This window comes from Gorilla gorilla, chromosome 23, assembly GCF_029281585.2.
Source record: "Gorilla gorilla gorilla isolate KB3781 chromosome 23, NHGRI_mGorGor1-v2.1_pri, whole genome shotgun sequence".
Lineage (NCBI taxonomy): Eukaryota > Metazoa > Chordata > Mammalia > Primates > Hominidae > Gorilla > Gorilla gorilla.
This window is the reverse complement of record NC_086018.1, coordinates 37,763,350-37,788,819: the sequence shown is the minus strand read 5'-3', so window position 1 is coordinate 37,788,819 and position 25,470 is coordinate 37,763,350. Positions and strand designations below refer to the sequence as shown.

At 37.6% G+C, this 25,470-nt stretch overlaps 1 protein-coding gene across 4 annotated transcripts in view; it reads left to right on the top strand.

Moving 5' to 3' along the window:
• ENTHD1 (ENTH domain containing 1) overlaps positions 1-25,470 on the top strand; it is a 151,487-nt gene that overhangs the window by 108,126 nt on the left and 17,891 nt on the right. For 2 of the 4 annotated variants that reach the window (XM_055374689.1, XM_055374688.2), the window contains 2 exons: positions 20,803-20,874; positions 21,058-21,189. In XM_055374689.1, coding sequence (XP_055230664.1) covers positions 20,803-20,874; positions 21,058-21,189 — 204 coding nt within the window. Of the gene's footprint in view, positions 1-20,802; positions 21,190-25,470 lie in introns of all 4 variants that reach the window. The other 2 variants (XM_019018107.4, XM_055374687.2) reach the window with 1 other exon arrangement.

The following is a 25,470-nucleotide window of genomic DNA, read 5'->3' as shown; positions in this document are numbered from 1 at the left end:
AATAAAATGGAAGAGACTGAGCATCTCTGTGAGCTAGGGGGAGAAAGCTAATGAGAAAAAGTTGAAGACAGGGAGTAGAACAGACTTGAGTGGGTTTTTTTCTGTGACAGATGGCAGGACAGGCCTGGATAGAAAGGAGGTTTCTGAACCTCAGGTCTGAAGGGAAGGAATACTATGGGCGTGGTTCAGTTTATAAGCAGTAGGGTGAGAAGCTGAAGTGGATCAGTTTAAAAGCCTCTCTTTTCTTGATGAATAGGAAAGAAGGTCATCTACCAAAAGTGAAGAGGGAAAGGTCAAGTTGACAAAAGTACTTGAGACGAGCAGAGAGGGTTTGAAATTGTCTTTGAGAGAAATCAAAGAGCCAAGGCTGAGCCAAAGGATTTACAGGCACTCCTGAGACCCCAGATGACCTAGGCACTATGAAATGACATTGTGAATTTCCTCCAGCACTGGTCAGTCACCCAGTCCCAAGGTGCTAGATGCGAAGATTAAAAATTGGGGAGGGGGTCGGAATAAGTTGAACAAGTTGAACCAGGCTTCGATGTCTCATGTTTGGGGACTGGGAAGTTAGGGGCCTTTCCAAGGTACCCTAAAGAACTCTCATGTTTAACCTATGAGAAAGCCAGCATTTGGACCCGCCATACAGACAGCATGGATGGCCACATTAGCCAAAGAGGCAGCAACAACCAACACAAAGGTGACTACAACCATGGCCAGATGAGAAAGAGAGATAGTTGTCTCTTTTACTCTCCACCCTCTGTTCCAACACCCTAGAGGAGCTGAGCTCAGAGGGTGTGGGGGAAGATCAAAGCAGATCAAAGCCGACTTCCAGATAAGAAAAGGGAAAGAAATAAAAGAGCTGCCCAAGATGAGAGAGCAGCCAGGGTGAAATCACAGAGGTGAGATGGCACCGGATATGTCGGGGAACCTTTCAAATACAGAGTGGCTGATGTGGAATGGGGCAGGTACTCAGACTTGAGGAGGGCTGGAACTCTGATTAGATGTGATGTTAGACCTCACTCCATCAGCATTTCTCTTAATTCAGCTTCCATATTTTCTATCTCTTTGAGCTCTGTGCTGTATTTTTTAATCATTTCTTTGCATCTATCTTTCAGTTCACAATTTCCTCTTCAACTGGGGTTAATCTGCTGTCTTAATCCACCATTTTATTTTTTAATTGATATATAATAAATATACATAGTTTCAAGGCACATGTGATAAGTTGATACATTTATATAATTTGTAAAAATCAAATCAGTGTCCTTGGGATATCCATCACCTCAAATACTTGTCTTGTCTTTATGCTAGAACCATTTGAATTCTTCTCTTCTAGCCATTTTGAAATATACAATAGATTATTGTAAACTATAGTCACTCTACTAATCTATCTAACATGAGGTCTTATTTATTCTATCAAACTGTACATATTTGTGCCCATTAATCAACTTCCCTGCATCCCCACTCCACCCTTCCCAGCCCCTGGTAACTTCCACTCTACTCTCCATCTTCATGAGATCCACTTTTTTAGTTCCCACATATGACTGAGAACATGAGATATTTGTGTTTCTGTGCCTGGCTTATTTGATGTAAAATGGTGACCTAAGGTTCCATCCATGTTGCTGCAAATGACAAGATTTCATTCTCTTTTATGGCTGAATATTGTGTGTGTGTGTGTGTGTGTGTGTGTGTGTGTGTGTATACAGAGAGAGAGAGCGCATTTTCTTCATTCATCATTGGTGGGCACTTAGGTTGATTCTATATGTTGGCTATTGTGAATAGTGCTGCAATAAACATGGGCATGCAAATATCTTTTTGATGTATTGATTTCCTTTCTTTTGGTTATATACTCAGTAGTAGAATTGCTGGATCATATGGTAGATCTATTTTTAATTTGTTGAGGAACCTCCATACTGTTCTCCATAGTGGCAGTACTGTTTTTACGTTCCCACCAACAGTATATGCCAGTTACCCTTTCTCCACATTCTCACCAGCGTTCATTACTGCCCGTCTTTGGATAACAGCCATTTTAACTGGAGTGAGATGATATCTCATTGTAGTTTTGATTTACATTTCTCGAGTGTTTAGTGATGTTGAGCATTTTTTTCATATACATGTTGGCCATTTGTCTGTCTTCTTTTGAGAAATGTTTATTCAGATCTTTTGCCCATTTTCAATCATATCTTTTTTTGCTAATGAGTTGTTTGAGCTCCTAATATATTCTGATTATTAATCCCTTGTCAGATGGGTAGTTTGCAAATATTTTTTCCCATTCTGTGGGTTGCCTTCCTTTGCTGTGCAGAAGCTTTCTAGCTTGATGTAATTCCATTTGTCTAAATTTGCTTTGGTTGCCTGAGATTTTGTGGTCTTAACACAAAAAATCTTTGCCCAGGCCCATGTCCTAGAGTGTTTCCCCAATGTTTTCTTCAGTAGTTTCATAGTTTCAAGTCTTAGGCTTAAGTCTTTAATCCATTTTCATTTGGTTTTTGTGTATGGCGAGAGATAGGGATCTAATTTCATTCTTTTCCTATAGTTATTCAGTTTTCCCAGCACCACTTATTGTGTCTTTTTTTTCATTGTGTGTTCTTGGCACCTTTTACAGCCAAAGATGAGTTGGCTGTAAATATGTGGATTTATATCTGGGTTCTCTATTCTGTTCCATTGGTCTGTGCATCTGTTTTTTTATTCACGCTGATTTGGTTACTCTAGTTTTGTAGTAAATTTTAAAGTGAGGTAGTGTGATGCCTTCAGCTTTATTCTTTTTTTCTCAGGACTTCTTTGGCTATTCAGGGTCTCTTGTGATTCCATATAAATTTTAGGATTGTTTTTTCTACTTCTCTGAAGAATGTCATTGATATTTTGATAGGGATTGCATTGAATCCTAAATTGCTTTTGGTACTATTGTCATTGAGCATTGAAAATCTTTCCAATTTTTTAGGTCCTCTTCAATTTCTTTCATCAGTGTTTTGTGGTTTTTCTTGTATAAATCTTTCACTTTTTTGGTTAAATTTATTCCTAGGTATGCTATATTTCTTGTAGCTATTGTAAATGGGATTGCTTTTATGATTTCTTTTTCAGATTGTGCATTGTTAGCATATATAAGTGCTACTGAATTTTGTATGTTGATTTTACATCCTCCAGCTTTACTAAATTTGTTAATAAGTTCTAACAATTTTTTGTGGAATATTTGGGTTTTTCTAAGTATAAGAGCATGTCTTCTGCAAACAAGGCTAATTTTACTTCTTTCTTTCCAATTTGGATGCCCTTTATTTCTTCTGTTACCTAACTGCTCTGGCCAGGACTTCCAATGCTATATTGCATATAAGTGGTGAAAGCAGGCATTCTTATCTTGTTCCAGATCTTAGAGGTAAGGCCTTCAATTTTTCCCTGTTCAGTACAATGTTAGCTGTGGGTTTCTTATATATGGCCTTTATTATGTTGAGGTATGTTCCAGGGATGTTAAATGTTATTGAATACTTTTTCTGCATCTATTGATTGAAATAATCATATGGTTTTTGTTCTTCATTCTGTTGATGTGATGCATCATGTTTATTGATTTGTTTATATTGAATCATCCTTACATCATTGAGATGAACCTCACTTATCATGGTGAATGATCTTTTTAACGTGTTGCTGAATTGGGTTTATTAGTATTTTGTTAAGAATTTTTGTATCTATATTCATTAGTGATATTTGCCTGTAGTTTTCTTTTTTGTTGTGTCCTTGTCTGGTTTTGGTATCAGGGTACTGCTGGCCTCATAGAATGAATTTGGAAGTATTCTCTCCTCTTCAGTTTTTTTTTTGAAGAGTTTGAGTAGAGTTGCTATTAGTTCTTTTTTAAATGGTAGAACTCAGCAGTGAAGCCATCAGGTCTTGGGCTTTTCTTTGATGGGAGAATTTTTATTGCGGCTTTGATCTTGTTACTGGTTCTTTTTTTGAGACAGAGTCTCTCTCTGTTGCCCAGGCTGGAGTGCAGTGGCACAATCTCAGCCCATTGCAACTTTTACCTCCCAGGTTTAAGCGATTCTTCTGCCTCAGCCTCCTGGGTAGCTGGGGTTACAGGCATGTACCACCATGCCCAGATAATTTTTGTATTTGTAGTTGAGATGGGGTTTCGCCATGTTGGCCAGACTAGTCTTAAACTCCTGGCCTCAAGTGATCCTCCCACTTCAGCCTCTCAAAGTGCTGGGATTACAGGCATCATCCACCATGCCCGGCCAATCTTGTTACTTGTTATTGGCTTATTGAGATTTTCTGTTTCTTCATGGTTCAATTTTGGTAGGTTGTATATGTCCAGGAATTTATCCATTTCTTCTGGGTTTTGCAATTCGTTGGCATATAGTTGTTCATAATAGTCTCTAATGATTCTTTGTATTTCTGTAGTCTCCGTTGTTATGTCTATTTTTTGTTTGTTTCTGATGTTATTTGGGTCATCTCTCATTTTCTTTTCTTAGTTTAACCAAAAGTTTGTCAATTTTTTTTTATCTTTTCAAAAAACCAACTTTTTGTTTTATCGATCCTTTGTATTGCTTTTTTAGTCTCTCATTTGTTTAGTTCTCTCTGATCTTTATTATTTTTTCCTCCTACTAATTTTGGGTTTGGGTTTATTCCTGCTTCTCTAGTTCCTTGAGGTGCATTGTTAGGTTGTTTATTTGAAGTCTTCCTACTTTTTTGATGTAGGCATTTATTGCTATAGACTTCCTTCTTAGCACTGTTTTTGCTGTATCCCATAGATTTTCATATGTTGTATTTCCATTTTCATTTGTTTCAAGAAATTTTTAAATTTCCTTCTTAATTTCTTTCATTGACCCATTGGTTGTTCCGGAGCATGTCGTTTAATTTCCATGTGTTTGTGAACTTTCCAAGGTTCCTTTTGTTATTGATTTCTAGTTGCAGTCCATTGTGGTCCAAAAAGATACTTTATATTAGTTCTACTTTTTTGAATTGGTTAAGACTCATTTTGTGGACTAAGATATGGTTTGTTCTGGACAACGGCCCATGTGCTGAAGAAAAGAGCTTATGTTCTGGAGCAGTTGGGTAAAATGTTTCATAAATGTCAGTTAGGCCTGCTAGGTCTAGGGTGTAGTTTTTTAACTCTGATGTTTCTTTGTTGATTTTCTGTCTGGATGATCTGTCCATTACTGAGAATAGGGTATTAAAGTCCTCTAATATTATTTGTGTTGCAGTCTGTTGATCCTTTTAGATCTACTAATGTTTGCTGTTTTTTTTTTTTTTTTTTTGAGATGGAGTCTCGCTCTGTCGCCCAGGCTGGAGTGCAGTGGCGCAATCTCGGCTCACTGCAAGCTCCGCCTCCTGGGTTCACACCATTCTCCTGCCTCAGCCTCCCGAGTAGCTGGGACTACGGGTGCCCACCACCATGCCTGGCTAATTTTTTTGTATTTTTAGTAGAGACGGGGTTTCACTGTGTTAGCCAGCATGGTCTCAATCTCCTGACCTCATGATTTGCCTGCCCTGGCCTCCCAAAGTGCTGGGATTACAGGCGCAAGCCACCGTGCCTGGCCTAATATTTGTTTTTATACTTGGGAGCTTCAGTGTTATAATTGTTATATCCTCTTGCTGAATTGACCCCTTTGATCATTATATAGTGACTGTCTTTGTCTCTTTTTCAGACTTTGGTTTGTAGTCTGTTTTATCTGATATAAGTATAACTACTCCCACTCTTTTTTGGTTTCCAGTTACATGGAGTATCTTTTTCTACCCCTTCACTTTTGGTCTATATGTGTCTTTATAGGTGAAGAAGTAGGTTTCTTATAGGCAACATATAGTTGGGTTTATTTCTTTATCCATTCAGCTATTCTATGCCTTTTAATTGGAGAATTGAGTCCACAGTATTTTTTTTTTTTTTTTGAGACTAGTCTTGCTCTGTCACCCAGGCTGGAGTGCAGTGGTGTGATCTTGGCTGACTGCAGCCTCTGCCTCCTAGGTTCAAGTGATTCTCCTGGCTCAGCCTCCTGGGTAGCTGGGACTACAGGTGCATGCCACGACACCCAGCTAATTTTTTTTGTATTTTTAGTAGAGACAAGGTTTCACTATGTTGGCCAGGCTGGTCTCGAACTCCTGACCTCAAGTGCTCCACCTGCCTTGGCCTCCCAAAGTCTTGGAGTTACAGGCATGAGCCACCACACACAGCCCCCACAGTATTATTATTGTTAAGTAAGGAGTTAGTACTTCTATTTTGTTGCTTGCTTTCTGGTTCCTTTGTAACTTCTATCTTCTTTTGCGGTTAAGTGATTTTCTCTGGTAGTATGTATTAATTCATTGCTTTTCATTTTAAGTGAATCTATTATAGGTTTTTGCCTTGCGGTTACCACAAGGCTTACAAAAAAACCCCATCTTATAGATATAACAAGTTATTTTAAAGAGATGACAACTTATTTTAGATCACAAAGAAAATAATAGAAACAAAGAAAAAATGAAAAAAAACTTTCTACACTTTATCCCCTCCACATTTTGACTTTTGTATGTGTCAATTTACATATTTTATATTACCCATCTCTTAGCAGATGGCAATAGCTATTATTGTCTTTGATAGATTTGTCTTTGGGGATTCATACTAGAGTTAGAAGTGGATTTCACAACACAGTTACAGTATTAGAGTATTCTGGCTTGTCCATGTACTTAATTTTGCCAGTGGGTTTTATACCTTCAAATTTCTTTTTTTTTTTCTTTCATGTTACTGTCTTTTTTCTTTCAGACTAAATAACTCCCTTTAGCATTTCTTGTAAGACAGGTCTGGTGGTAGTGAATTCTCCCAGCTCTTGTTCACCAATTTATTTTAAAATTTCAGTTGTTATTTTTCATTTTTAGAAGTTCTATTTGGATCTTTGTTAAATCTGCTTGGTTTTGTTTTTTGTTTTTGGTTTTGGTTTTGGTTTATTTTTGAGACAGAGTCTTGCTCTGTCGCCCAGGCTAGAGTGCAGTGGCGTGATCTTGGCTCACTGCAACCTCCGCCTCCTGGTTCACTGCAACCTTCGCCTCCCGGGTTCAAGCAGTTCTCCTGCCTCAGCCTCCCAAGTAGCTGGGATTACAGGCACTCACCACCATGCCCTGCCAATTTTTGTATTTTTAGTAGAGATGGAGTTTCACCATGTTGGCCAGGCTGGTCTCGAACTCCTGACCTCATGATCCACCTGCCTCAGCCTCCCAAAGTGTTAGGATTACAGGCATAAGCCACCACACCTGGCCTGTTTTTATAATCTCTTATACCTTGCACATCTTTCAGAAATACTTTATTTCTCTAACCACATTAAGTATATCTGTAGTTATTTTATCTTCTGTGCTTAATAATTTTAAGGTTTAAAGCCTTCACTGGCCTAATTATTCTGGCTTTTGTATTCTTGGGCACGTTTGTAGTACATGGTCTGTCCTCAAAAATATTTGTTGCATGAATGAAAATACGTGTAAGGCATGGGAATAAAAAGAGCAAGAGAAACGTTAGTAGATAAATTATAGTATAGTCCTGTAAGTCATATTATAAAAATATAAGGAAAGAGCTTAAAGAACAAGGACCATACAACTGCCTCTGTCTGGAAGAAGAAAAATGGTATTTGCCATCTTAGGTATTCAGTAAGGTGTTTCCAAAGGGGCATGTTCTCTGGTATACTGTAATATTTAAAGTTTTAATAGGTGTCTTTTTTGCTTATTTTGAATAATAGAACATTTATGTTTCACAAGAAATAATACTTTATCTGAATTTATGATCAAAATGATATTTAAAGGCTTGTTTCAGTGTTGCAGACTTAGACGTGATTTTTACTCTGTGACGAAGTTTAAAAGTGTATTAGTGGTCTGTATATCTAATAGGGCGTATGTCTGAGAGTTATAGTTCTTCATATCACTGTCATATTTATATAGTATACCAGTTCTCTTGATCTCAAATACCCCCCTTCCTAGAATTGGCAGGTTCAAGAGAATGCATCATGCTTGCAGATCATAAATACAGGAGTATCTACGGGGAAGGGAGAGCACCTGGTTTGTTGACATTCCCATCCACTTCCAGTCAGGGCCATGGCAGGAACTCCCTGTAATCCCACTTGTTCAGACTGTTTCATGATACCAATAACCATGACTAAATAGAATTTGCTGTGTGCCAGGCACCTTTTCAAGCATTCCATATATTTAATTCACGTCAGAATTAAACCTCTGACCCAATTTAGCTTACATTTTTAGTCTTCTATAATCACCTGTAGGGTTTTATTGTCATTGCCTGATGGCCACATACTCTTGTGCCCTCAGGCACCTGCTCATCTTGTTCAGCCTGGCATGCTTTATAAAGCAGGGAGACCATCCACATACCAGAGACCAGGCTCCGTTGAAACTCTCGCTAGCGGAAAGACAGGAAACGTTGCAAGAGATAAAGATCGCCAGCTTCACAAAGACATTTTCAGCTTTCATTTTTGTAACTATAATCTATTGAGGGAAATTATGGTTTTTATAATTGGTGGAACCTTAACTATGGTATAAAATTTAATAATGAGCACCCTCTACCTGTTTTATAATCCATTCATTATAATCCATTTTAATGGCAGGAAAGTCTTTAGCTGACCCACTTATTTTTTAAAAAAGCACCTTTATAGAAGAAGCAAGTTACATGAAAAAAAGCACCTTTACATGTGTCCAGATCTGTATTTGTCCATGAGAAATTAAGCCATTATTTCAAGTTTATATTGAAGTGGTAGTAAATGGTGCTTGCCATATTTCATCGCTGTGTTTTAAAACTATGTTTTCTTATTTTAATACTTGAGTATAATATACACTACAATTATACGTCATGATATACGATAAAACCCTCAGGACCTACAACTGTGTACACACACACACACACACACACAATCATAGGGAGATTATAGCTATTCTAACTTGTTATGATTATTTAGGTTTTATGCATGTACTGTAAGAAAAAATATATTAAAATTTTCATGTCAAGCATGTTAAGTTGCACATTCAATATTCATTTTAACTTGGTTGCTTGTCTTTCAAACCAATAAATTTAATAAGCAATTTAAGTCACCCCTCTATATTAATTTATAACTGTGGCCTCTTAGCAAAATGGTCTTATTATTACCTTCAGATCCTATTTCCTCTGATTGACTTAATTACTAAAGTAGAAGCTCCTTCAGTTACACATTTTTAAACTACAGAAAGACATATTTTGGCATCCATCTTTTGTCCTGCTTGCCAGCTCTCTGCTTTGTAGCTGTAATTGGATACTATGTATCAGAACAAGGGCAAGATCATAGCAATAACTCTGTTGGAATATAACCCCACTACTAGATTCACAATAATGAATACAAAATGATATACAATGATTGTAACACCTGAAACAATGCAACGGTATTATTGCAAAATGAAAAAGAGGTAGCAGGGTGGAATGTTCCTATCTGCAGGCAAAATCTCTTAACTCAGTAGCAAATCTGAAGTTCTCTTTCAACAGATTTCATCGTCATCTGCAAACTGGCAAAAGTATTCTTAGTTACTTTAACAGCTTAGCTGTTCTCTTTTGTCCTTAGGCTCAAAGCATGGAGGTGTTTTTGTTGTTTTTCCTACTTCAGTCATTTTAATGATAGTCTGTATTTAAATTTGCAGCCTGATGTCTTACGTAGGGAACAAACTAAAGGATACCTAAAAGATAACTGTCAAGAATAATCAAGCCAGCTTTAATGAGACTCATGTGTCAAAGTCCCATTTTGCATCAGTCAATTATATTGGCAGGTATAAAAGCACTGTATGATAGAGAATACTGGGTATAGTCTCATAATTCAATACTGGGCTTCCTTTCTAGGAGTCAGCTGGATAGATCCTCGAGAACAAAGCTCTTTGACATTCAGGTTCAAATGGAAAGAAAATGAGAAGGCAGATAAAGCAAGCCAACTACATTAATTCACCTGTACTCCTCTCTGCCTTTTCAGTGGAATTCAGAGAAATTCTCTCCCAGCAAAGGTTGGAAAGTCCTCCTGAAACCATCAGTTTAGTGTTTACAGAGTATACATTTACATGTTTGTGTTCAAACATACAAAGACAGTATTCAGCTGGGTGTGGTGGCTCATACCAGTAATCCCAGCGCTTTTGAAGGCTGAGGCGGGTAGATCACTTGAACCCAGGAGTTCGAGACTACCTGGGCAACATAGCAAGAGCTCGTCTCTACAACTAATTAAAAAAAAAAATTAACCAGATGTGGTGGCATGTGCCTATGGTCCTCAGCTACTTGGGAGGCTGAGGTGGGAGCCTGGGCAGGCCAGGCTGCAGTAAGCCATGATCGCACCACTGCAGTCCAGCCTGGGTGACAGAATGAGAACCTGCCCCCACCCCTTAAAAAGAAAAAAAGACAGTATTCATTGCAGTTCTCCATCAAATCTCCCCAAGTTCTTGTGGACTTCAGAAGTTTCCACAAATGCTGCATTATATATATTCAAGAAAGCATCTACCCAAAGCCGTCTTCCTGGGAGAAGGCAAGCAGCACAGATACAGAGGCCAGCTGTGTGCTGACTGAACTCCATTCCCATTCCCACGGTCCCGCACCTCCGGGAGTAGCACCAGGGACAAATGGAGTGAGCCCGAGGGGAAATTGAGTCTCTTTACGGTTATGAACATGTACACATCAAGCTGTTAGAATTGTTAGTAGAGAAAAACCTGGTGCAGCTGATTCTCCTATACTTTTTTGTTCCTTCTTTTATTCCCCTAGTAAATAACATTGATTTGGGATTTGGGAGTCTGGGATTCTAGTTCTAGTTCTGCTCTTTAATCATTGTGTGATCCCGAGCAAGTCACTTGATCTCTGGGATCAACGGGACTAAATAAAGACCTCTCCTTTCTCTACAGCTGAGTCTTTTAATGACCAAATCATCCAGCTTATGATTCATTGAACACACACTTATCAAGTGAATACACGTATACTCTTCTAGTTGCCTATGGGTTGAACAAGTTGAATAGGATCTGTGACCTGAGGGGTTTGCAGTACCCTATAGGTGACAGTTCTATAAACATATAAGAAGTTATAAATAATAAATTTGTTTACCCCTGTATTTGCAGAGTTTATAATAGTGTCTAAGACATCCTTGTACTTAGTATTTGTCAAATGAATGAATAATATTTGAAATAATGAAATCAATGAAAAATGTGAGTATTCACATTGTACTATGTAATAGCAGAGAAAATGGATTCATTTTAACGTAAAGGATAAAATATTTCACTAAGGAGGTTGTGTTTGAATGAGACCTTGAAGAATGAAACCATTTTTGATGCAGAAGAAGGGTGAGGAAGAGGATATTCTAGGCTGAGGGAACAGCATGAGCAAAAACACAGAGGCATGGAAATGTATGTTTTTTTAAGGGACGTGAATCTGGAAGCTGAAAATCAGTTCGATATAAAGAGACGAGGAACATTTCAGACAAAAATATCAGCACGGGTGAAGGCTTAGTGCTGAGAGGGAGCATAGAATTTGAAGACTGAAAGAAGTATAGCTGGATCATACAGCTTTAGAATAGTAGCACAAGATGAGGCAAGAGAGGTAAATGGGGACTAATTTATGCAGAGCCTTGTAAACCATGTTAAATAATTTGAAGAAGTATTGGGGAGAAATAACATCTGACTTTCATTTTAGAAAGGTCACTCTGGCTGGGCTGTGTAGAGTGGACTGAGGGGGTAAGCTGGAGAGACCTCTTAGAAGTTGTGGTAACAACCATAGTTCCAAAATAACCTGAGTGACTGGGAAGCTGATGGTCATATTAACAGAGGTAAAGCAAACACCCAAGGATGAGGAGGCTGGAGAATGATAAGACCTCCCTGAACACAGAAATAGGTAGATATTTAGGGCTAAAAATCAGCAGAGGTCAGGGTTCAGGATTAATATGTGTGAATTACTTGCCCACAGGTGACCATCTAGATCTAGTGTAAGTATAATAATAGATGACATCACCCTGGGAGATTGTAAAGGCAGAAGAGGAAAGTCAAGGACAGACTGTTTACATTCACAGGAAACAGGGCCAGGAAGAATGTTGAGAAGATTGCCTAGACAGATAGGAGGAGAGCCAGCAAAGTTCGTTGGAGGCATCTGAAGAGGAATGAGTTTCAAAGAAATGGTCTTAAGATTTCAGTTTCATTCTTTCTCATCAATCCCGTCTGTCAAGACGTCTGCCAGCCCTGGTTCTGTCTATGTCTCTAGATTGAGCTCCTCTGCTCTCTGTGTGCACTGTGCACTCGTAATGCTGAATGCTTTGTACCTGCCCTGCCACTACCACACAGCACATTGTGTACAGCCTTCATTTCTTTGCTGAAATTGTTCCCTTTACTTGGACATTTTTGTGTCCTTCTTCTCTTGACTTTTTTCTCATGCTTTTAGCTTGGTTCAGACATCATTTGTTTGAATCTCTTACACATCTTTATACCTCTAAACCTAAAACAATGCCTAAATTTGTAGTTGCTTAGTACTTGTTTTGGTATTAAATTAACCTTACAATCTGAATTATTTCATTGGTCTCCTGGTTTTCTTATTTCTATTATCTCCCAACCCCAGAGAATTGCAATTAAAGATACAGCAATAATTTTCCTAAAGCATTATATTTGTCAGAATCTGGTCAGGAGACCAAAAAATACACCAGCTATGAGGTTAGCAGCTTTATTGAGGTATAATTACCATTCAATAAACTGTACATGCTTAAAATGTATAAATTTCTTTTTTGACCCATGGGTATTTGAAGTATGTTTTCTAAATTTCCAAATATTTAGGAGTTTCTTCTAAGTACATTGTTATTTCTACATTCAATTCCATTGTGTCCAGAGAACCCTAATAGAAGGCTTTGGGCTTTTAAAGCTTATTGAGACTTAGTTTATGGTCCAGCACATGGACCATCTCAGTGAATGGACCATGTGTACCTGCACGCTTGCAAAGAAAATGTGTTTTCTGCCATAGGAGCTTTATAAATGTCTGTTAGGTCAAGGTGGTTGATGTTAAGTCTTCTAGATCCCCGCTGATATTTTGTCTACTTGTTTTATCAATCACTGAGCAAAGGATGTTAAACTCTCTAAATATGACTTAGTTGGATTTGGCCAGTTCTTTAATTCTCGAGGTTCTTTTTGTGAGATGAGGTCTCACTATGTTGCCCAGGCTGTTCTCACATTCCTGGGCTCAAGAGATCCACCTGCTTTGGCCTCCCAAAATGCTGGTATTACAGGCATAAGCCACTGCGCCTAGCTAGTTCTTTAATTCCGTCAGATTTTGCTTCATGTATTTGAAAGCACTGTTCTTAGGCATATATACATTTATGTTTGTGTCTTCCAGATGATTGGCCCTTTTGTCATTATGAAATATCCCTTTTTATCTCTACTAATATCCTGGTCTCAAAGTGTATTTTATCTGATATTATTGTAGCCACTCAGCTTTCTTATACTTATCATTCCATGGTATATCTTTATAAAGCATTTACTTTCAACCCATTTGCAATTTTGTTTTTATAGGGTGTCTCTTGTATACAGCATATAATTAGATCTTTTTTATCCAGTCTGAAAATTTGTGCCTGTTAATTGCATTTACTGTGGTTATTGAAATGGTTGGCTTTACAACTACTATTTTTCTATTACTTTCTCCTTGTTTTCTTGGTGTTCGGTTCCTCTGTTCCTACCTACCTTTCTTCTTTTGAGCTAAGTCAATAATTTTTAGAATTCCACTTTACCTATTAGACTTGGTAGTTATACCAAGGGATTAAATTATACACCTTTAGGTATTCACGGTCTATTTAGAGTTAATATTGTGTCACCATTGCATATAAAATATAAGAATATTGCAACCATATAAGCCTATTTACCATCTCATCATTTATGCTATAGTCCAGGGGTCCCCAACCCCTGGGCCACGGACTGGTACCAGTCTGTGACCTGTTAGGAACTGGGCCGCACAGCAGGAGGTGAGAAGCAAGTGGGCTAGCATTGCCACCTGAGCTCTGCCTCCTGTCAGATCAGCAGCAGCAGTAAATTCTCATAGGAGCACCCTATTATGAACTGCAATGCGAGGGATCTAGGTTGCACACTCTTTATGAGAATCTAATGCCACATGATCTGAGGTAAAACAGTTTCATCCCCAAACCATCCCCACCACACCCTGTTCTGTGGAAAAACTGTCTTCCACAAAACCAGTCCCTGGTGCCAAAATGCTTGGGGACTGCTGCTATAGTCGTTTAAACTATATTTACATTTGTTATAACACTCCACACATATTGTTACATTTTCTAAACAGTTACATATATTTTATTTTTAAAAAATTAAGAGTAAAAACAGTCTTTTACATTCTCCTATATATTTTCCATTTCTAGTACTCTTTATTTTTTCCCAAAGATCCAACTTTCCATCTGGTATACTTTGTCTTCAACCCGAAGTACTTCTATTAACAATTCTTGTTATAAAGTTTACAGGCAATTCATTCTCTTAGTTTTTGTTTATCTTACAATGTTTTGATTTTGCCTTCAATTTTGAAGAATATTGTTGCTGGATATAGAATTCTGCATTGACAGTTTTTTTTCCAGCATTAAAAAAAATGGTGTCATTCTGCTATCCTCTAGCCTCTGTTGTTTCTGATGAGAAGTCAGTCATCATTCATCTCATTCTTCCCTTATATAGAATGGGTCATCTTTCTCTGGGTACTTTCAAGATTTTCATTTTTATGTTTGATTATCAGCAATTTGACTATGATGATAACAGGTATGGTTTTCTCTGAGTTTTTTTGTTTGTTTTGTTTTGTTTTGTTTTGTTTTTTTAACCAAATTTCTCCCCTTTCCAGTGCTGTGGTAGCTCTGAATCTTGTTTTCTGGTTCTTCAGGCCAGTTAAGACTGTGGTTTCAGCCCACTTTTAGCCAATTACTGTAGAGCTGGCTGGATTCAGGGTAGCAAGTTGGAAAAACAGCAAACTTCCCCAGCGTTCTCCGCCTTCTAACTCTTCTCCCTCTCCAGTTTCTGCCTATTTTTGGTCCCCCTCCTATGCCTTCAGGTTATTGGTTTCTTTACATTTTTTAATTTTCTGGCTGTTATCTACAGAAGAGTTGGTCCACTTGAAACTACTCTGCCATTATCACAAAAATATGATACAATACAGAGAATTTAATACAAAAACATTAAGTATTAAAAACTGAAAGGGCAAAAAAAAAGAGGACAGGTTAAGCACACCTAATCTGAAAATCCAAAATGCTCCAAAATCCAAAAATTTTCTAGCACTACATGATGCTCAAACATCATGCTCGAAGAAGTGCTAGCTGGAGCATTTCAGATTTGGGATTTGCAGATTAGGGATGATCAGCTGGTAGTATAATGCAAATATTCCAAAGTCGGAAAAGTCCAAAATCTAAAACACTTCTGGTCCCAAGCAATTCAGATATGGGACACTCAGCCTGTACCAGGATATCATGGGTACAGGCTGATTTACTTCCATCCAAGGATATCATGGGTACAGGCAAATTACTTGCATCCAAGTCTGCCTTTTGGGATATCCAAACTAAAACTTGTTCAAATTGTTGCTGAGCAAATATATTCATGTTCATTCACTTATTGGGAAGCTACAATTTTCTAGACACTGTGAAATCGAACTGGTAACTTATATTATTAGTTATTTTTATGTGTTTATCATACATATACCCATGGTATGATCAAGGTAGCAACTGCAGGGATAAGTCACCAGCCCTAACGCTGGAGGAGTTATTCAAATTTAGAAGCTTGAAGAAGGGGCTCTGTGGGGTGGTGACCCAGGCCTCTTAGGATGAGGTGCTGGTTGGCGGGTGCTAATGTTAAGAGAGTATGATAAGGTTGCTTCTACAAGTGTTGGAAAAACGCAAAATGGCAAGAACGCATTCTTTCTATCTTCTCCACTGATGGAGAAGCGTTGCAAGGGTGTTGCAGTCAGGAGCAGAGGACAAACAGGAAGGAGCAAGTCCTCTCTTCCTACTCTAACCTTCCCATCTCCCTCTAGCACCTCTTGTTGGCAGCACCTAACAAAAAGCTAACTGGCAAAGTATGAACGTGGTATGTGGTGTCACAGCTCCAGTATCACAAAGCAAGAGTATAGAAGGGTGTGAGTATGAAGCTGACACAGCAGCTCAGTAGCTGCCACAGCCCATCCATTGCCTACTCAGCATCGTACACATTCTACACATATTTAAATTTCCAAGCAACAAAAACAACCCTCTTTGTCTACCTAACAAGATACAACTATCTTTGAATGAAGATGCTGTCCCCAAAACAAAGCCACAAAGTTCTCAGACCTCTAAGATACCCAGTCCCCAATTCCTAAAACTTTCTGGAGTTATGTTGTGAGAATCAGTTTCCATCACATTGGCTTTCCCCTCTGCAGGCATTTAGGTTTTGCTGCTTCTACTCCTCCACAAACTTTTCCTTTTCACAAAATTTGTTGACATTTCTTATCTTTTGTTGTCTCTTCTGTTCTATTTCCCCTCTGGTTGGTGCCTTTTTATTCCACTTCTGTCATTTCAATGGGTTTTGAGAAAGGAGGGGGAGTGATTATATCTTGTAGATGGTACTGTTGATGCCCCACCCCATACTCTCTTGGCCTTCCTCTGAGTACAACTGCAGCCTTGGTGACCAGTTCCATTTACACTGAAAGTACCTGTATCTCTCTTCTTCTCCACCCCGGAGCTTTCTCCAGAGCCCTTAGACTTGTTCATCCTAAGTGCAGGGTAGCCTGGAAGTTGCAGGGATTTAATGCCCAGAGTCAACCCTCAACCAGTGATAGTTAAGAGTTATTGAAAAAATATTCCACCTTCTCATCCCTGGGAGGACAGTTCTGAGGCAACCCAACAGGAGTAGCTCTCATTTCCCCACAACAGTAAATTGCTTGTTAATATACTCTTTATTGACTTTTGTCCCTTCTTTGTTTTAACTTTCCCGGTCCCTCATTTGTGCTTCTTTAAATCCCTGGCCAAATTACTTGCATCCAAGTCTGCCTTTTGGGGTATCCAAACTAAAACATGTTCAAATTGTTGCTGAGCAAATATATTCATGTTCATTTATTTATTGGGAAGCTACAATTTTCTAGACACTGTGAAATCGAACTGGTAACTTATATTATTAATTTTTATGTGTTTATTGTACATATACACAAGTTTGTGTGTGTATATGTGTACATATACACAAGTTTATGTGTGTATATGTGTACATATACACAAGTTTATGTGTGTATATGTGTACATATACACAAGTTTGTGTGTGTATATGTGTACATATACACAAGTTTGTGTGTGTATATGTGTACATATACACAAGTTTGTGTGTGTATATGTGTACATATACACAAGTTTGTGTGTGTATATGTGTACATATACACAAGTTTGTGTGTGTATATGTGTACATATACACAAGTTTGTGTGTGTATATGTGTACATATACACAAGTTTGTGTGTGTATATGTGTACATATACACAAGTTTGTGTGTGTATATGTATCTATCTATATATACATAATCCATACTTTGTTCATTGACAATAGGAATTCATTGTTCACTGGCATTAGTTCATCGACAGTAGGAATTGTGACTTCCACTTGTGCATATCTCCTGCATTTAATACAGTTCAGTATAAACAGTGGGTACTAACAATGATTTCTTGATGGACCATTCCTATTTTTAGGCGTCAAATACAATATACATTGTTATACAGAAAATCAACATACAAAGTTGATATTTCATAATTTATAAATTAAGATATAGTTAAATTTAACAAACATTTGACACCTCCTATATGCAAAAGCATGATGCAGTTATAAAGTCAAAATGCAGGAACTTAATATGATATGTGATAGGCACTAAATAGCATATAATTAAGTGAAAAATGAGTTTATAGAAATATTACCTCAGAGAAGGGAGAGATTAAGATAGAGTGGTAGACATGATTGGAAATAGCTTCTAGAAGTAGTAGTTATTTGAGGAATAGTAGGGTTTAATAGGATTTAAATAGGTGGAGAAGAAGAGGGTATTCCAGGATGGGGAATCAGTGGTGATGGTCAAGAGCCCTGTGTTAACATGGAGAATGAAGCTAAATGGACCTAAATGCTCATGGCGTGTGGAGTGACAGGGAGAATGGCCTGACTGAGGGTTTGTTTCCTGTTGAATAGCAACAGAAAGTAAGCAATTAAGGGCCTTTGAAACCCAAGGAATTTGGACTTTCTCACTGACACAAGAGGCAGTTTTTGAAGGATTTTCAAATATAAAGTAGTAATTGAATTGGAGAGGAATAATTTGACACATTGCATAGACAGCAGGGGTGGATGAAAGCTGATGGAAGAGAAACCTGGTACAACTTGCTTTCTAGAATCTTCAAGACTCTTTAGCTTTCTGTATAAGTAAACATTTTTCTCTTTGAAATAATGTACTATCCATTTCAAATCATTATTTTTCATTTGGCTTCTTCTAGGTCATAGTATTTGATTCATTTAAAAAGTTAGCAACTTTAGCAAAAGTCCAAGCAATGAAAAGATTGCAGCCTATTCTTCCTGGGCTATTGGGAAAGGGGGTGGGTAGAAATGGAATGACTTCTGTCTGGTTTGCTTCATTGAATTTTAAGGATTTGTTCATTTATTTCATTTTAAACTTTTTTACTAAACCTTAAAATGGCAGCCATACAGACAACTTTATGCATCTCAATTTTGAGATTTAGATTAAGTATTGTGAATATTTTCATCAGAAAGTTCTGGTCATTCTGAAATGTCCTAGTTTAATATTGTTAAATTTTAAGATGATCTTATTACATATAGAGCAAAACATTTTTGTCTTGTTTTTCTCACATGTAAAATGAAAGTCAATGGAAAAATATTTAACTAAAATTCACTTTTAATGAATGATTTGATGTAAATGTGGTGATATGCAAAGTCACTTTGAAATACCATAAATCTAGTAATCTAGTACTCAACTAGGAATATATTCATTTGGGTGTTTTGTTTTGTTTTGTTTTTCATAGAAATGGGGTCTCACAATGTTGCCCAGGCTGGTCTCAAACTCCTGGGCTCAAGTGATTTTCCCACCTCAGCCTCCCAGTAGCTGGGACTACAGGCACTGCGCCTGGCTTATATTTAGTATTTTTAACAGACTTTCAATCATCTAAATATAATACAGTCATATGCAAATTAGGAATATTTTAGGAGAGGTTCTTTTCATCTACCTATTTCCTTTAATCATTATTAAGCAGTTAAACTATATTCAGTTTAGAAAAATGAAGGCGTTACTTTTTCTTTCATCTTTGTGCTTCAGTTTCCCTTGCACCCAATGAGCATTCATTGAACCTGTCCTCTGGGAATGGCACTGTTAGGTGCTGAGACACGAAGATGACTCCTTGTAAGGTCTCCTCAAGGAGACTTTTGTCAGGTAGGGGACAAGATAAATGAGATATGAAGTGTTATAATTACAGAGCTTCAAACAGGACATGTGAAGATAGACAATAATAGGATAGGGTGAGGAAAGAAAAGGGTCAGGGCAAGCTTTAAAGAGAAAGTGATACTTGAATTGAGTTTTAAAAGATGAGAGGATGGAAGAAAAATGGAATTTCTGGTGAAGATAGCAATGTAAGTTTCTTGAACTGTCTTAATTCTGTGGTACATACCAGCAGTATTTTTGCTAAGGCTAACCTCCAACTGCAGATGAAAATGAAAAGGAAGCTTTATAGAGACAAAGAAAAGTTTCTTTTCTTTAATAACTCGGAGCCCAAAAGTGATGAGGATAGCATGTAAATGTGCATTCTGAAGTATTTTATGACATACATTGTGATGTATAATCACTCGATAGTGAATCACACAATTTCTGTGTCCTCTTTTGGGAGCTTCAAAAGATAGCCTCTTCCTTTGACCCTCTTCTACCTCATTACGCTTCTCCTTTCATGAACACAACCTCATAAAAATAACGGTCTTTCTTTTCGCATCCCGGTTCAGATGGAGCTGTTACAGAGCAAGCCCTGGCGCTGAGGGTGTTCCTAAGAATTCGCATCTAGAAACTCGGACCAGGTCTATAATGCGTAGATTCAACAGACATTCCTGGATCAGGCCCACCTTCAGTTTCAGTTTCTTACAACTCCTTCAGTGTTTTCTATTTGTAATAAATATTGTTTGTTATATTCTAGGGACTATTTTATGTACTTTGGTGATATTAACCACTAGAATGGACAAAGATCTCCAGCCCAGTGGAACTTACATTTCACTAATTGTCAGAACAGCTCTGAAAGATTGTTGCCTTTCTTCCGTATAGACAAAGCATTTATTAAAATTAAGCTTCTACCTAAAGTACTGAGTTTCTTTAATGTGCCTTGTATATAGAAACTGTGTGGAAGAAGACATTCTTTATTTTTGGGGAGAAAGCTTTTCTTTTTCTTTCTTTCTTTTTTTTTTTTTTTTTTTTTTGTAGCTGAGGGTTCTGTAAGGATAGACCAGTATGATGTGGCATATTTTCCCTAGTTTATCTTGTAAAAAAGATGAAAGTTGGAAAGTACTAAAAATATGGTGGTTTCAGCGACAGATAAGTGGGTGAAGGGAGAAATATTTAAAGACAAGTTATTTGAAGCTTTCCTTGCTTTGTGCTTCAGTGAGGAGAGAGGGAGAAGGCAGCTACCAAAATGACTAAGGCGTCAATTATAGCTTGGGTGTACTTTAAATAGGCAGAATATAGAAGCATAGTAAGAAAGCAGAAGGGCTAAATAGGAAAGAATTCTGTTATGACATTAAAAAATCCTATTTATTAAAATTGTAACAGATTTGAAATAGAGTATTTTCAGTTTTATTTTTTGATTATAGTTCTTATTTGTTCTTTTATAGATGCTGTGCCTACTCTCTCAGAAAATAGTCCTTCTGGGCAGACAGATGTGAGTTTGGACAAGAGATCAGATGGTATCCTTACAAATACTGTCACAGAAAACCTCTTGGAAACACCTTTAGAAAAGCAATCAGCTGCAGAAGGTCTTAAAACATTGACAATTTTACCAGCATGTTGGTCAAGTAAAGAGGAGTTTATCAGCCCCGACTTAAGGGTATCAAAGTCAGATTCTACTTTCCATAACCAGGCCTCTGTAGAAACACTCTGTCTCTCTCCCTCATTCAAAATATTTGACCGAGTGAAGGAGATTGTAATCAACAAGGCCTACCAGAAACCAGCACAATCCAGCATTCAGATGGATGATAAAATCCTCAAGACAACCACACGGGGTGAGTCTGCCAAACACACACACACACACACACACACACACACCAAAACAAAAAACCTCTTTTGAAGCATTATTTTACTTTTCTCTGCTTTCTGTCTCCTTTTCTGGTTCCCTTTCACTCTTCATCAGTGATATTAAAATGTACATGCCATACACATACTTCTTAGTTGGGAAAGTACCCCTTTTATTAAAGGGCTAATAGATAATTCATCACCGTGGGTTCTGAGTCCTTGGTTGAATATAAGTTCTGAGCAATTTTGGTGCAGACCAAATTAGAAGGAACTAGTGTGAAGTAAGTGCTTTCTGTTAGACATGTAGGTTACTTATTAAGAGATTATATGAAAAAGAATTGGTTATTATGTGTATTGGTGTATACACACACCCCCACATACACACGGGTGTATGTGTGCCCCTTTAAAAAGGGCTGTGTACTGATTGCACAAAAGGGGCAGGCGATCTTGTCTTTTTTATATTATATATATTTTATATTATAAAGATATAAAAAACATTAAGAAGATTGCAATATTGTTTAGACTGGGTAATAAAGGATAAAGCCAGTTGAGATTTCAGGTTATTGGCTCTCAGTTACTAAATCCTCTATTATATAATTATGCTTTCTACTTTAAAGTTTACTAGTAAAATAATTTTTTATGAATTTTTCAAAGACTAAGTAGTAGTTTTATTGGTTCTTACATATAATAGTGCTAACCAACTCATATAAATATAAAGCTTTTTAAATTTATTTATTTTTATTAGAGACAGGGTCTTGTTCTGTTGCAATCAATGCAATCATAGCTCACTGCAGCTTCAAACTCCTGGGCTCAAGCAATCCTTCCACCCCTCAGCCTTCCAAGTAGCTACGACTAAAGGTGCATGCCACCACTCCTGGCTAATTTTATTTTTGTGTGTGTGGAGGTGGGGTCTTGCCATGTTGCCCAGGTTGGTCTTGAACTCCTCGCCTCAAGTGATCCTCCTGCCTCAGCCTCCCAAAGCTCTGGGATCACAGGCATGATCCACTGTGTCTGGCCAATACAAAGATTTTAACGTGAATCTTTTAAACAGACTCAAACCCAGATCAAAAGTACATATAAATATAAACAATGGAAGCCACCGTGTTGAAGTTAAAGAAATTTATATTGGTATTAGTAAGGTGAATGAGTAACAAAACATTTTCCTTGGTGCTCTTTCAAGACTTTTTTGATACTGAATAGCCTAAAGGTAGTAAAACTGATTCTCAGTTTTGTCAACCAATTAACTTTTCTTCTGAGACTGCTGATGTGGAAACCTGTTAGTACTGGTTATGACGGCTCTGATGGATTATGTGCCTGGCTGTCGCTGGGAAGTTGATACGTTTGGGTTTTTTATTTCATGAATACCACAAAAAGATCATTGAAAATACTTTTTTGTGAGTGTACCAAGTACACTTAAAATTTAGCGAGACGTTCCTCTAAAACTGGTTAACAAGGAGAACTTTTTTGTCTGCTTATAATAGATAGTATTGATCTAATTCTACTACCAAAAATAATTATTAAATCTAGGAAATTATTAAAAGCTGGTTTGAAGTCATCATCAAACAACCAAGTAGAAAATACATAATAGGTTAAGATCCCAGGGGGAAGGAAATTGAGATGAGTCCCTCAGTCACCTTAGTTTCCCCACCTTGAGTCATTTGCCAATTCTCAGAGCAAGATAATAGAAGCTGAAGAAAAATCAGAGGCGTAGGCTTTCCACAGTCTCACTGAGCTTGGGAGGCCCGGTAGGAGTTTGAGCTTTCAAGGTGTCAGGGACTTGAAGGGCCTGTATTCCAGAGGGAGGGAATCACAGAGAAGAAATCCTAAAACCTTTTTGTCATTTCGAAACATTTGCCTACTGCTAAGCTACATGTGTTCATGATGAGATGCCAAGAAACTAAATGGGAAGCAGCTTCTAAGAGGCCAGTGAGCTATGCAGAGATTCTGATGATTCTGATGATACAAGGAAACAAATGTTGGAGTTCAGGATATAGCAAATGGGAGGAGCCATGGGAAACACTCCAGGCTTTCCACTGGGACCCCTGATAGGCTACACCCTAGGCCTCAGGACTATACTCTAGGAGTAAGGACAAATGAGAAGTTGAGCACCCCTCACAAATACTATTAATAAAACCTATTTCACCTAGAGCAAAGTGATTGACTTGTATTCCATCTGCCTTCCAGAAGACAATTCAATCCTTTCCAGAGAGCTCTTAAAATTTTTCATTAAAAATTTTGACTTTCAACAAAAAGTTACCAAGCATACTAGGATATGAAAAAACGGCCAGAAATATAGGAGAAAAGTAGACAACAGAAACAGATCCACAGTAATCTAGATTCTGAATGTATAAGATAGGTAATTTAAAACTATGATTAATATTAATATGATCAAGAAGACAGGAAAGATGAAGAATTTCATCAGAATACTAGTATCTATTTTAAAAATCAAATGGACCTGGTACAGTGACTTGTGCCTGTAATCCCAGCACTTTGGGAGGCTAAGGCAGGGAGATTGCTTTGAGGCTAGGAGTTCAAGATAAGCCTGGGCAACATAGGGAGACCCCATCTCTACAAAAAAAATATATATTAGCCAGATGTGGTAGCATGTGCCTGTAGTCCTAGCTACCCTGGAAGCTGAGGCAGGAGGATCACTTGAGCCCAAGAGGTTGAGGCTACAGTGAGCCATTATCATGCCACTGCGCTTTAGCCTGGGTGACACAGTGAGAGCCTGGGTGACACAGTGAGAGCCTGGGTGACACAGTGAGATCCTGTGTCAAAAAAAAAAAATCAAATGAAAATTGTAGAGCTGAAAAATACAGTAGCTGAAATTAAGATTCTGAGGGTACTCTTCAGTCCTCATAGCCTGGAGTGTCAAAAGAGAGTTCAGTTCTGGCAGGGAAGCTGGAAAGTTATCAATGAAAACCTAAAAGAGGAGACTGAGAAGGGGCAAACCTCATTATTTGTATATAAACTCTTCCCAAATTCTTGACCGACCACTAAACTATACGTATAGGGGGACCCCAGTGAGTCTGACCAGAAAAGAAAATCCTACTGGAAGCCAAAAGAACTGAGATGAGACCAGCTTTTGCTTACTGGAGTTTGAAAAGGCCAGGCAAGTTATCTTCCAACCAGAACAAAAATCAGTGCTCTTTAGAGGAGTATCACAGAATCCAGACACTTCACAATGTATCATCCAAATGTCCAGTATAAAATTTTAAAAATCACTAGGCATTTGAAGAAATAGGAAAATATGGGTCATAATGAAGATATTAAGAGTCAGTAGAAACTGACCCTTAGATGACCCAGGTGTTGCAATTAGCAGACAAATTCTAAAAGCAGCTATTACAAATCCATTTAAGAACTTAAAGTACTCACAACTAATGAATAGAAAGGAGCATCTCGGCAGGCAAATAACTGTAAAAAGGAATTAAATGGAAGTTCTGGAGCTGAAAGATAAATAATTGAAATGAAAATTTTACTGGAAGGGCTTAGCAGAAGATTAAAAATGAAAGAAAGAGCAAGTGAATTTGAAAATAGATCAATAGAAATCATCTAATCTGAAAAATGGAAAGAAAAAGATTAAAGAAAAAGAGAGATTCAGTCTTGTGAAACAGTGTCAAGCAGTCTGACATTGATGTAATTGGAGTTCCAAAAGGTGAGGAAAAGGTGAGGGGTCAGAAAAAATCATTTGAAGAGATAATGCTCAAACCTCTCCAAATGTGTGAAAGAAATAAACTTTCAGATCCAAAATGCCCAATGAATTTCAAACAGAATTAAAGAAAAAAACACTATGTCTAGACACATCATAGTTGGACAGCTGAATTCCAGAGACAAAATCTTGAAAGCAGCAAGAAAAATTATCATATTACATGCAGAAGACCAAGAATATGAATGACACCTGATTTTTCATCATAAGCAGTGTATACAAGGAGACAATGAAAAGTCATCTTGTAAGTGTTAAATGACAAAACCTATTAACCCAGAATTCTATATCTAGCAGAACCAAAAATATGAAGATGAAAACAGGACTTAATTCAAGTGAATAAAAACTGATCATCGGGGATCCATACTACAAGAAACACTGAAGGATTATTTTCAGCCTAATGAGAAATTATGCTAGTTACCTGAATCTACAGAAAAGAATGATGAGCACTGGAAATGATAAATATGTGGATAAATATAAAATACTATGCATATTTTTTCTTCTAATTAAAAAGTACATGTAACTAAAGCAAAACTTATAATACTGAATTTTGGGGTTTAAAACATAT